The sequence below is a fragment of the Natrix helvetica genome (assembly GCF_964273705.1).
Source record: "Natrix helvetica genome assembly, chromosome: 1".
Taxonomy (NCBI): Eukaryota; Metazoa; Chordata; class Lepidosauria; order Squamata; family Natricidae; genus Natrix; species Natrix helvetica.
The window spans coordinates 180,709,321-180,721,341 of record NC_138548.1 but is presented as its reverse complement, the minus strand read 5'-3'; the positions used below and the strand labels follow the sequence as shown (position 1 = coordinate 180,721,341).

The following is a 12,021-nucleotide window of genomic DNA, read 5'->3' as shown; positions in this document are numbered from 1 at the left end:
TGGAAACTAATCAAGGAGAGAAGCAACTTAGAACTGAAGAGAAATTTCCTGACAGCACAATTAATCAGTGGAACAGCTTGCCTTCAGAAGTGAATGCCCCAACCCCAAGTCTTTAAGAAGATGTTGGATAGCCATTTGTCTGAAATGGTGTAGGGTTTCCTGCCTAGGCAGGGGGTTGGACTAGAAGACCTCCAAGGTCCCATCCAATTGTATTGTATTGTATTAAAAATATTTTTATCTACTGACAAAATTTTCTTTGGAGTCTGTTCTTCTACATTCTCTAGAAACATTGCTTTTGCTAAACGGTGGGGTTTCCCTATAACTTGCTCTGTTCTTCCCAAACATTCTGTTTTCCTACCTAGCCTTCTGGTTCAAACTTAGAAAATAATATTTGATAATCAGAAATGTATTTTCACCCTATACCTTAAAGTTTGTAAATACCTTCTCTTGAGGCTAGTAGGACACTTTCATACCACCACTATTTCCAATTATGTCAAAATCCTTTCATCCCCATTTATTCCAATACAATTAGTGCTGGCCTCCTCAGTCAATATCCTAACTTCATTTTGGGGGCATTTGTCTGGCCATATAACTTCTTTCCCCTTCAGAAAAGAATTGAAGTAACAAGACCTCATTACCCTTGAAAGGGAGAGTCCAGAAGCTGAAAAGCATGCTGAGCACTTCTTTACAAATGGGAAATTGATTACTGTACCCATAGGTTCCATGTAGCTGTACGTGTTACAGAAGCAAGGCTAGTTTCTGACAGGCATGCCCTTTTTTCTGAGTATTTAATCTTGTAGCAGCCATAGGATCATTCTGCAGAGGTGGGCTGCACATCCTTGCTTTCGCGTGGCTTCAAACAAATTGCAAATTGTCTAAGGCAGCCGCGGTGAATAGAGTAGGCGAGGTGAGGCCATCTGCTGTGCCGCCTGGGTGGAGAACACAAAAGATTGAGATAAAACACAGGTTAGCCCCAGGGCAGGTGGGTGGGCCCAGCCATTGGTCGGAAGTACTGGTTTGGCCAAACTGGTCCGACCAGGCAGCAGCCCACCTCTCTCATTCTGGCTTGCTATTCCCCCTCCTTGTATTAAAAAAACAGAGTGAGCATTGGAGGTCAAATCTTTTATCTCTGGAAATAGGCAGCTGTTTCTCCTAGCAATGTGAACAGAAGCTTGCAATGGTGCTGTGGGTTGGTTGGGTTTGTACAGAATATGCAACAGTGCTCAAGGCATTCATTTAGAGGCACTTTTTAGAGATTTAGGCTTTTCTTAACCTTAATGGATGGCTTTGGTCTTCTGGACCAAGAGAAGCCTGTGTAAAACAGAGGCACTTGACTATCAATAAATGAGACCTCTTAAAATGAAAAATTTTAATTCTTTTAAGCCCAGAGATGTATGACTTTTGAAGACACTGAACGGGAGCAGTGTCTTCCTTTTTTAAGAACTGAATAGAAACGAGCTATAAAAATCCTAAAGGAAAACTAAATTCCCCTCCCTTGTCATTTTTGGCAGCGTGAGAAATGCTTTATCAAAGAAAGAAAAGGTAGTATGCTTATATTGGTTAAAATATTTGACCAGGATTTGTGAAACTCCTTATGTTTAAGCAGATATTATAACTAATGGGAAGAAAGATGAATTTGCCTCCTTTTCCCCTCCCAGCAAAGATGGCTATAGTAATTCAGGGGTGTCAAACTCGACTTCATTGAGGCTTCAGGTTGTGTTTGACCTTGGGAGGTCAGGGTGAGTGTGGCCAGCTTGACATCATTTATGTTGGAGGTGCCTTGGTGGCTCAAGCTCTCTGCAAGGTAAACAGGCTCCTGAGCTCCGTTTTTGGTAGTGACGGCCTCCTGCAACCCTCTGCCAGTGAAAACAGAGCTCAGGAGGGACACGACCCTCCCGATCTCTGTTTTTGCTGGCAGAGAGTTGCAGGAGGCGGTCGCAGCCAAAAACAGAGCTCGGGAGCTGTATTCTCTGGCGGAGGCACTGTGGGCTGATCCTTCCCTATTTCCAGGGTGGACTTGGGTCTTGAGTTTGACACCTCTGCAGTAATTGGATCAGAGGCCCAAGAGGGCTGGAGGAAGATGAAGTAGCCTATTGCAATAATAGTGGGAATGTTAAGCTTGCCCTCTTGAACTCCTCAAGTTTAGGAATAGCTTCTCTCCTGGAAAAAAAAGAATCTGAGACTGAAACACATTCAATTTTTAGTCCACAAAAATAATAAGTCATTAAAAAGAACTGAAAGGTTTGGAAAAACTATACTGTGTAAGTTATATAAATTTCAAATGGAAAAAACACATTTTACAAATAAAGCAGGGAACAATTAATATACAGTTTTTCTATTATAATTGATCTTGAGTATTTTTCCGGATGTGACATTAGGTCACACATACGGTAACTGAGATTTGTCATGTACAATTGTGAAATTCTATGCAATATGGAAGTGTGAAAAATATTATTTATTTACATAACACTCCACTACTAGAGATGCCAATATTTTACTTCTTTAATACTGAATGACTGAAAACACACTAGGCAGTAATTAACATTATCTGTAATGACATCCCCTTACAGCTTATTTTTCAATATCAGTCTAGTAGATCTGTAACTACTGCTAGCTAAAGCTGCATTATTATGAAAAAATAATCTTGAGTATATTGAGCAAAGCTTTCCCTGTAGAAAACAAGATAAAGTTAAGATAGTTTTAGCAAGTTTGGTTTACCACAATTGTAATATCTTTCTCAAGCTATTTCATCAGTATTTGTGGAGTACATAATAAGGGAGGGGAGAAGCACCTTTAGTGAAAAAAACTAAGATTACTGTTATCATGCCACCAAAGTCACAGCTGCCACAGTCACTGGAAGGACAGGTTTCTCTCCAGAAGTCTCTATTCTTGGAGGACATAAATTATAGGGAGTACCCCTCGCTATATTGCTGCACAAAGGACTGGGCTCTGTAGGGACTGGAATAGGATGCTTTTGCTGTGCTTTCTCTGGGTATGCTCCCTTTTCTTGATTTTTTATGGGTGTTGGTTGCTCTTGAGTTTTTACCACTCCTCTGTTTTTGGGCCTAAAACTATGATGGTGCTGCCATCGGTATTCATGTCGGGAGTGACTCTTCGGGTTGCTCTGATCAGACTCATCACCAGGATTTTGGGATTTGAGAGAACCATTGATTCTAATGCTATGGTAGTGTGCATGAAATCTTCGTCGTGGACCTGAAGGCACATTCTGTCCAGGAAGAAAAAAGAACATCAGGACTCATTTCAGTGCAATTTCTGTTCAGTTTGATAAAAGTTGGGTGGGATTATTATGTCTACCAAAGCATATCTATTATATTATGCATGTCAGCACCACAGTCATTGAGGCTGTTTTAATGATCCCATCAACTTTGCTGCCTCTGCTGGCTGGAAGTATAAAATCATATCCTTCCCCAGTTCATTCTTGGGGGAACTGGGGGCGGGTTGTGAGATAACAAAACAATAAGCTAATTACTGGCAATTTGGTTGAATTGCTACCACTGTAATTGCATTCCTCTGACAGAAAGACAAAATGACCCTGGGCCTGGCTTAGCTCAACTTTACCATGTTTTGGAAAATGAAACATTTTCAGTGTTCAGTATTTGATCCACGAATGGATGCAACTGGCACACAAGATAAGTTTGTGCAAAGGACCCCTGGCCATGGTTGCCCACCAGCTCTTTTAACAGGAGTCATTGTTTCTAAAAGAACCCCAAATTGATTAGTCATGACTGACAACAGATTTATAGCCATCATTGAATAAACCTGGACATAACAACACTTAAGCCTATTCCAAAACACTTTTGGAACGATAGATTGTTTTCCAAAAGAATGAAGTAACACATCATTAATTCATTGTTCTGGAGACATTTCATTATCTAGATAGAGTTGATATAAGTGAAAGACAGAAAAGGGTTTATATATGGATGTGAGATTAAGCCACCATTGTGATCTCTTCAATTCATTAATCAATGCAGCTCATCAATGTGGCTCATTTTGGACTGAAAAAGAATGTATATTTTACTCATTTAAAAATTTAAAAACATAAGTAGCAGCTGAAAGGTATCACATAAATCCAAAAGTGTTGCAGAATCTAGAATCTTTTAATAATACAGCATTTATTTCTGAATCTGCGAAGAAATTGACCTGATAAAATATCTTGACTGTAAAATGCTTCTCATACAGTTGTAAATTTTTAATTTTATAATTTTTATGATGATTCAGAGACAAAACTTTTTCCTTGGCCTTTACCTGTTTATTTGTTGAAATTACATGAGAAGAGGATTCTGTAACTGGGAGAACTTGGCTTGAACCTTTAGTTATTGCTGTTTTGTGATCAGAAGTCTTGGCAGGAGTCTGATTAAAATATTTTTGGTTATACGTATTTCGCATGCTAGTCACTGATTTGGAAATTTCTGATTGAAGGAACATACTGGATGGTGTTCTAGAGGAGTAATTGTTTTTTGGATGGAAAACTACAAAGGAAAATGCAAATTTTATCATATAATATATTGACACAAATTCCAGAAAAAATAAACGAAAGGCAGTATATACATTATATTTACTAGCTATGAAAATGGTTCTAACAAGTGTTTTAAAGAGCAATTAATGAAGAAGCTGAGACTTTACTACAACTTACTTTCTCCACACTGTAATATCTGCATTTTTAACTGTTCAGTGTCACAGGAAAAGCGGGCAGCTCTACCCAATTCTTCATCATATTTACGTTCACTTACAAAGTGCTACAACGAAGGGAAAAGTAACATAAATAGCCTCACATTATTAAATAACTAGAAAATCATATTGAAGTCTAATATGTTGAACAAAAGCTTTTTAAGAAGATAAGTGTTCCAATCTTAGAAAGTTTGGATATTTTTTATATTTTGTAAAATGCTATTGTAAAATCTAATTCAGAAACAGTGGTACAATAACCTCTCCTCATATTTGATAGAGGAAGTGCTTGTCACTGGAAAAAAATAACTTCAGTTATACATGGGAATTAAGCATGAGGCTCAAAAGGGAAAAAAACACTGCAACTTTAATAGAACTGGAAAGAAAAGCAGGAATATTACTAAGTTTATATGAATCTGAATACTGTTATTACTCTTACTACAAAATACAAGAGGGATAGCACAGTTTTAAGTAAGATGACTGTTAAAAAGCTAGATTTATACTTTGATTGAGCCTTGTGGTGAGAACCTGTGGCTCTAAGTGATGAAATAGAGAGGCATTACTTGTATACAGCTATGCTTATTTTAAAGAGAAATACCCTTTTAAAGCTGACCTTAATTTCAGCTCGCAATTCAGCCAGTTGAATCTCGGCCATCTGACTTGCCAAATCCGTTAGTCTCTTTAATTCTTCAGCTTTTTTCTGACGTGCAGTCAAAATATCCACTGTCAAAAGAAAAAAGGACAGTGCAAAATATTAAATGCTCTTGTGGAAGACGAGTGGAACCATTATGAAAAATTAAGTGACCTCCTCAATGCATGAAATTTCTTCTTTCTTTCCTTTGTTACATTATCTATATCTTGCCTTTCTCTAAAAAATCAGAGTGGGATTATTCCCCCCACCCCAATGCTATGTTAACAATTTTCCATTCACCCTGGGAAAATTCTAGACTTTCTCTTTTCTACTGCAACTTCCAGGAATGCCTTTTCCCAAGAAAACTGAATGATTTAAAAGAGAGGCAGGAATCATCCCAAATCTGTTGGTGCAGTATTGGAAACCAACTTTATCAGTCCTCTGCAAAGACGTAATAGCCGTTTAATCTCATTTTTTTTCTTTTCCTTCTGCCAGTGTTGGCTTGAACATCTTTAGCAAGCATTACTTGATTTTTTTAAAATTTCCAGTATGAAAAATATGGATTTATATTTTTATCTTATTAATTTAGACCACACTACCTAGTCATAATAGTGCACATGTACACACTGTCATGCATCCAAATTCATTGGAGAAGTCAATGATGTTAGGAATGGTTAGTGGAACAAGAAGGGGAAAACAAAGAACTCGCTGGCTTCATAACATCAAAACGGATACAAAGATGAACATCCAACAACTGAAAGAAAGTGCTCTATAGGATAGCACTGAGAACACTTGCCTCCAAGTTGCCAAAAGTTGAACATGAATGAATGGTTAAAACAACAACACTTTTGTCAAGTAAAGAAAAAAGTGGGAAGAAAGGACCCATCTTCACTGTTAAAAATATTTCATTGTTTACTCTCCAATCAATGGTAAGTTCCAAACTCCTAACTATTGAATGTACAGCAACCAAATCATTCTTCAGTTTCTGTGATATTAGCTGGGAAAATATATGGCCAAATTGAAATTTATATGATATTCAGTTATTTTTGAAATAAACCTGGCCATTTTAATTTTAATTTCTACTTACTGGCTTCTTGTTTAACCTTGTCGACTTCTGTCATTAAAGCCACTTCCTTGTCGATGATACTAAAAATGGAAACAATTTAATTTAGGACAGTATTAATAAGAGGTTTTACTAATTATGTCCTTCAAAAAGGTTTTCAAATAGAATTTATGGTAAGAGTTGTGAAAAATATTTCTTTCTGAAGAAAAATAATTTATATAAAAAAATAAGAAATCAACTTTCTTTTTGCTTCAGATTCATCAAACAGATTCATTACAACAGATCTAGTTCTTTCTGTATTAGTGTACAGATCCACCATTAAACCATTACAAGCAAAACAAAAGTAAATGCAATCTGGCTAATAACACAATGCTTTTGTCCATATGTTGAGTTATTTGTATTAGTGCTACGTTCTTATATGATCCTTAAACTCACTAGACATGGACTTAAACCAAATCATGTCAGTATGTCAAATGAAGTCACTATCAAAGGTTTCTATAAGGGTTTAATCATTGTTCATTTTTATAATGTTCATGAGACTCTATTATAGCTACACTAATGATGCCATAATATAATTCATTTTTTAAACATAATGTTGAACATAATCGTATATTTTCTACCAACCGAACATGTTTCATCTTCTCTGTTGATGTTTTCTTGGTTCATTTAACCTGCTAAATGGGATTTTAGAAACTTCAAAATTAGTCCCTTCTAACTCTGTTATTCTTTATTCTAAAAGTGTATCCTAATATAAAGAAATACAGAAAATAGTAACACATTGGACATTTATTGATCTACATGACATATTTTGCTGCTGTACAATTCCCCACCCAATCTATGAATTAAAAGGAAACACTATATATGAGTTCATTGTGACTTGTCAGTTTATACACACAATCAAATTGTCCTATTACTGTATTGCTGTATATTGCTAAATACTCAGAAAAATGCCACATTGATGCATCTTTTTCTTCACTATAACTCAAGAGGATCAAAAACATTCCAGAATCCTCTGGGCTTTGACAAAATGTTTCTTTCACTGATGCAGTTTCAGTTTGTAAAATGCTTTGTGCTTTAGGACATTGCTTGTGTTTCATTAAATTACCCTTTGCTTTTTAGAACATCTTGTTTTATGGATGGAATTGACTTAAATACGCTGCTTAAGAAACAATTTACACAACTGCCAATGTCTCCCTGTAGATGGCACTCTATACATAGTAAGTAGCATGATATTGTACCAAAGTCATTCACACAATTATTACATTAGCAATTTAGCAGCAGTGGGCAGCTGGTAACCTTCTCCAGGACACTCTCCTTTTAAGAAACATCTGAACATTTAAAAGTCTCTCTCTTTGTAACTTAGAATTCACCAGGAAGGCATGGAATTTTATAACAGACAGATTTTTTAAAGATGGCAAAATAAGTAGGTTACAGGGCAGATCTGAACATTGTACCTTTGGTTGGGTGGCACTTGATTCCACATTTAGCTACAGAGCAATAACTTCTTCCCATGTTTAATACAGGTTAAAGAGATTTGAATAATCCATTGTAGAATATCATAATTTAACATTAGGATATTTACATAAGCTGTTTCTGCAAGATAAAAAATGCTGTTTCCAGGCGCCAACATTTGCTTTGGAATTAAGCCCTTTAAATGATTGTTTTATTTCAAGGCGTAACTTCCAAATTTCCATTGTGATCCTGTTAGCCGAACTACTTTGTCAAGGCCAATATTTGTCTTGGTTGCTTTTTCCTTTCAGGTAGAGATATCTGAAAATGCTTATTTTGGTCCATTTTGCTAACTGGGATCGGATGATCCAAAACTGCCCTTTAGCTGATGGGAAATGCTTCCTATCCATGAGACAGGCCTCACTTAGTGGCTCACTTCGCTTCCCCTGGTTGGAGACTTTTTGGACTACTGTGACTTATGGCAAGGAGAGCTGGAGTAGCTGCAGAGATGTGTGAAAATTGGATACAGGTAATCCTCGTGTAATGCCTAATCACCTAGTGAATGTTCAGAGTTACAACACACTCCCCAAAGTGACTTATGACCTGAATTTGGCCCCCTCTCCTGCATCATATTATTGCATTTTGGACACTTAGCAACTGGCCCACTGGTGTAGACCATGTGCCCCACACATGATCATGTGAGCACAATTTATTTTGTGTGTGTGTGCGCGCGGGCGCACAGAAATCAGCATTTACTTCCAAATTATTTGCTAATTACTGCTGCCCTCACTTAACTCCCAAGGGCACCTCATGCGACATACTTCCCTTAATCCTGATCTGTGAAGAGGACTCCGCAATCTACTTGTTTTTTGTTTCCTTAGAATTGGGATGAGCTGGCGTATCTGTCTGCGCCTAGGAGCCAAGGACATCACTCGCTCCTGGGTGGGAAAGGAGATCTTTCCTTCTTGAAACTTGGATGTTAGCCGGCCAGCTGTTAAGAAATGTGGGGCACAGTTTGGCCACCATTATTTCCTCACAAATTGCACTTCTTGTAGAATGTGAAATGTGAAATACTTGTAGATAGAGATTGAATCAGAATTCTTAGCATGTCAAAGAAATTTAGAAATGTTAAAAAAACTTGTAAACTTGACTACATGATTCTACTCAATAAAGCAGTTTAATTGGATAATGTGTTAAATACCTATAATCAGACATAATAAAGAATCAGACTGTTAAAATACGTAGATAGCAATAATCCAACTACACTACTTGAGATAGAAGCTAGGAAGAATAATAGCTTTGGAAAAACTAAAAAAAATTAAAAATATGAAAACAAATGAAGACTCTGGTAGTAATAGAATAGTTTTATAAATGCTATAAAGAATTTTTGTTATCATCATTGCTCCATATTAGCAAAATATAAGAATAAAAATGTACCAGATTTTATAGTCTTAAGGCTGGATGATGTTGGAATATAGAGGAAAACGTTTCTTAAAAACGTAACAGAGCTAAAGGATAACTTACTCCATTCAAGGGCTGTGGACAAGATGAAGGGAAAAGTCTGGAGTTATAACTGCAAAAAGAGACATGGTCAGGGCATTTTGGGCTGTGGGAAAGGCCATTAGAGAGCCCTTAGAGAAGTTTGGAAGTATGATGTTAATTTAATGCATAATAGTTGGCAATGGAAACGCTTATCTTTTTCTTTTATCAGCCCAGGAAAAAATAAATAAATGTGGCCCAAGTAATTTGCTTTCAAAAACATAAATTTTGCATCTTTTCAGCAGAATATACCTAATAAAGGACAAGAATTATTTGGGTGCTTGATGCAAATATATGTATGATTGCAGATCTAGAAAAATGATTAGAAACACTGTAGAATAAGTTATGAATAGAAATGCTGCCTCGCTAGGGGAAAAATGATCATACCTTTTATTCAGCTAAGAATAAAGGATAGTTGTTACATTATGTATTTTTGTGATGGTTTGGAATATAGCACTGTTCCATTATTATATCAACTGAATTCTATTGGCACAATGACTCAAGATTTGCATAGTACACCTCATTCTAATTCTGGTTGCAAAAAGGAATTTTAATAGAAGATTTAAACATGGAAAAATTATTCTAGCAAATGTAGTTCAATGTTATTAAAGTTAGAAAAGTGCAAAATTCACTGTCTAATTCCTTAATTACAACCTTCTTATTTTAATGAAATTGGGCCTCTACTAATAAACACTCTCTCTCTCTCTCTCTCTCTCTCTCTCTCTCTCTCTCTCTCTCTCTCTCTCTCTCTCTCTCTCTCTCTCTCTCACACACACACACACACACACACACACACATACACAGACACACACAGACACACACACACACACACAAAATAGTTTTTCTGTCCATGTTGCTCTTGTCTCTAAGCTTGTCTATACTGTGATGTTCTTTCATTTACTACTTCATTTGTTCTTTATAGTGCAGATATTGTAGGAGAAGGCTCATTTTAATCTAAGATAGCCAAAAGTCAAAGAATCAGGTAGCATTTGTCACATGGAACACATTTTGTTGTACAGGCAGTCCTTGTTTAACAACCACTTCTTCAGTCTCTTTTTGAAGTTACAACAGCATTGAACAAGTGGTACTTATGACCGGTCCTCGAGGTTCCAGCCATTCCCACCCCCCTGGTCATGTTTCATGACCTAGGGCTTGGTAACTGGCTTCCATGTATAATAGGCATATTGTCCTGCAGTCACATGATTGCCATTTGAGACCTTCCCTGACAATTTCTCATAACAAAGTCAATGGGAAGCTGGCAAGGAAGATTGCAAGTTGCTGTGACCAGTTATTCACACCCTCCTCCTTCCAGCAGCAGCCACCCCTGGACCTGCTCTGCTTGCGCTGAACTTTCTGGGATACCTGCACCCTTTCTCCTGCCTGGCAGCAACCATTTTACCTGCCTGCTAGTCTACTTGCAAGCAACCTGGAACTTGCTTAACAACCTATGATTCTCACTCAACAATGACAAAAAACAATGCTGGGACTGCTGTTACTAAGTGATGCAGTAACATGACACATGCTTTACATGGCATTACTTAATGATGGAAATTCTGATCCCAATTACTGTTGTTAACTGAGAACTACCGTACTTGTAAGGCATAAGTTCCTCTCACTTACACATGCTCTTCCTCTAATGTGAAATTGGGCATTGGTTTTTACCTGATACGCTCATTCTCTGTTGAAGTGGAGACAGCAGCCAGACTGGGTTTACTCCGTCCAGTAACCAATTGGACTGAGTCTACACTTATGATGTCATTGGGCCCTTGTGGCTCCTCCCCAGTTTCAGACGAAGGAAAACTGTAGACTCAAGTGAGAATTGTGAGCAAAAACGTACATGTGCCAAGTCCATATCCTCTGTTTCTCTCTCTCTCTCCTCCGCACAAAAAAGTTCTGAATTGCGTGACGCACCCCAGGGTGGGGCTGGCTGCTGTCTCCACTTCAACAGAGAATGAACGTATCAGGTAAGAACCAACGCCCATTCTTGTGTGATCGTGAAGACAGCAGCCAGACTGGGGCGTACCAAAGATGGGGCTGTCCACTAGGGTGGGGATACTAAAGAAAGACCGTTAAGGCACAAGCACTTATTGCAGCACCCTGCACCCATAAGCTGAGTCAGCCGACGCATACTTGTCTAACTTGTAATGACGTATGAAGATCATGGGAGACACCCATGTTGCTGCCCGGCAGACGTCTTCCAATGTGGCTTGCCTGGACCAAGCAGCAGTTGTCGCAGCACTACTTGTAGAATAAGCTGTAATGTTTAGAGGAACCTGCAAGGACTTAAGTTCATAAGACAGTTTAATACAGACTCTGATCCACCACCCCAGACTCGACGACTAAGCCTTGTTAGCCAAGGAGGCCCGGCGAAAGGATACGAAGAGAGCTTCCGAGTGGCAGAACGAAGCAGTATGGTCAATGTAGAGAGCACGAGGTATGTCAAGATGTGCCACTTACGCTCCCTCTCATGACGAGGAGATGGGCAGAAATCAGGCAAGGTTAACTCTTGACCTCTGTGGAAGCAGCTATTCACCTTCAGTATGAATGTTGGGTCCAGACTTAAAACGACTCGGTCTGGATGGAACACGCATAAGTCATGCCTGACTGAAAGGGCAGCCAAATCAGAAATATGTCTGGCAGATGTTATAGCCAC

At 38.0% G+C, this 12,021-nt stretch overlaps 1 protein-coding gene and 1 long non-coding RNA gene across 4 annotated transcripts in view; one reads left to right on the top strand and one right to left on the bottom strand.

Moving 5' to 3' along the window:
* Window positions 1-2,183: 2,183 nt before the first annotated feature.
* SPATS2L (spermatogenesis associated serine rich 2 like) overlaps window positions 2,184-12,021 on the bottom strand; it is a 52,633-nt gene continuing 42,795 nt past the window's right edge. For all 3 annotated transcript variants that reach the window (XM_081951322.1, XM_081951323.1, XM_081951324.1), the window contains 5 exons: window positions 6,405-6,463; window positions 5,300-5,409; window positions 4,655-4,757; window positions 4,267-4,490; window positions 2,184-3,226 (listed from right to left, as the gene is read on the bottom strand). In XM_081951322.1, the coding sequence (XP_081807448.1) occupies window positions 2,822-3,226; window positions 4,267-4,490; window positions 4,655-4,757; window positions 5,300-5,409; window positions 6,405-6,463 (901 nt within the window). In that variant the 3' untranslated portion in view covers window positions 2,184-2,821. The remainder of the gene's footprint in view (window positions 3,227-4,266; window positions 4,491-4,654; window positions 4,758-5,299; window positions 5,410-6,404; window positions 6,464-12,021) is intronic.
* On the top strand, window positions 5,418-10,034 carry LOC309391174. Its single transcript, XR_014175236.1, has 3 exons — window positions 5,418-5,768; window positions 5,907-6,246; window positions 7,500-10,034. It is a non-coding gene; the product is annotated as an uncharacterized lncRNA (long non-coding RNA).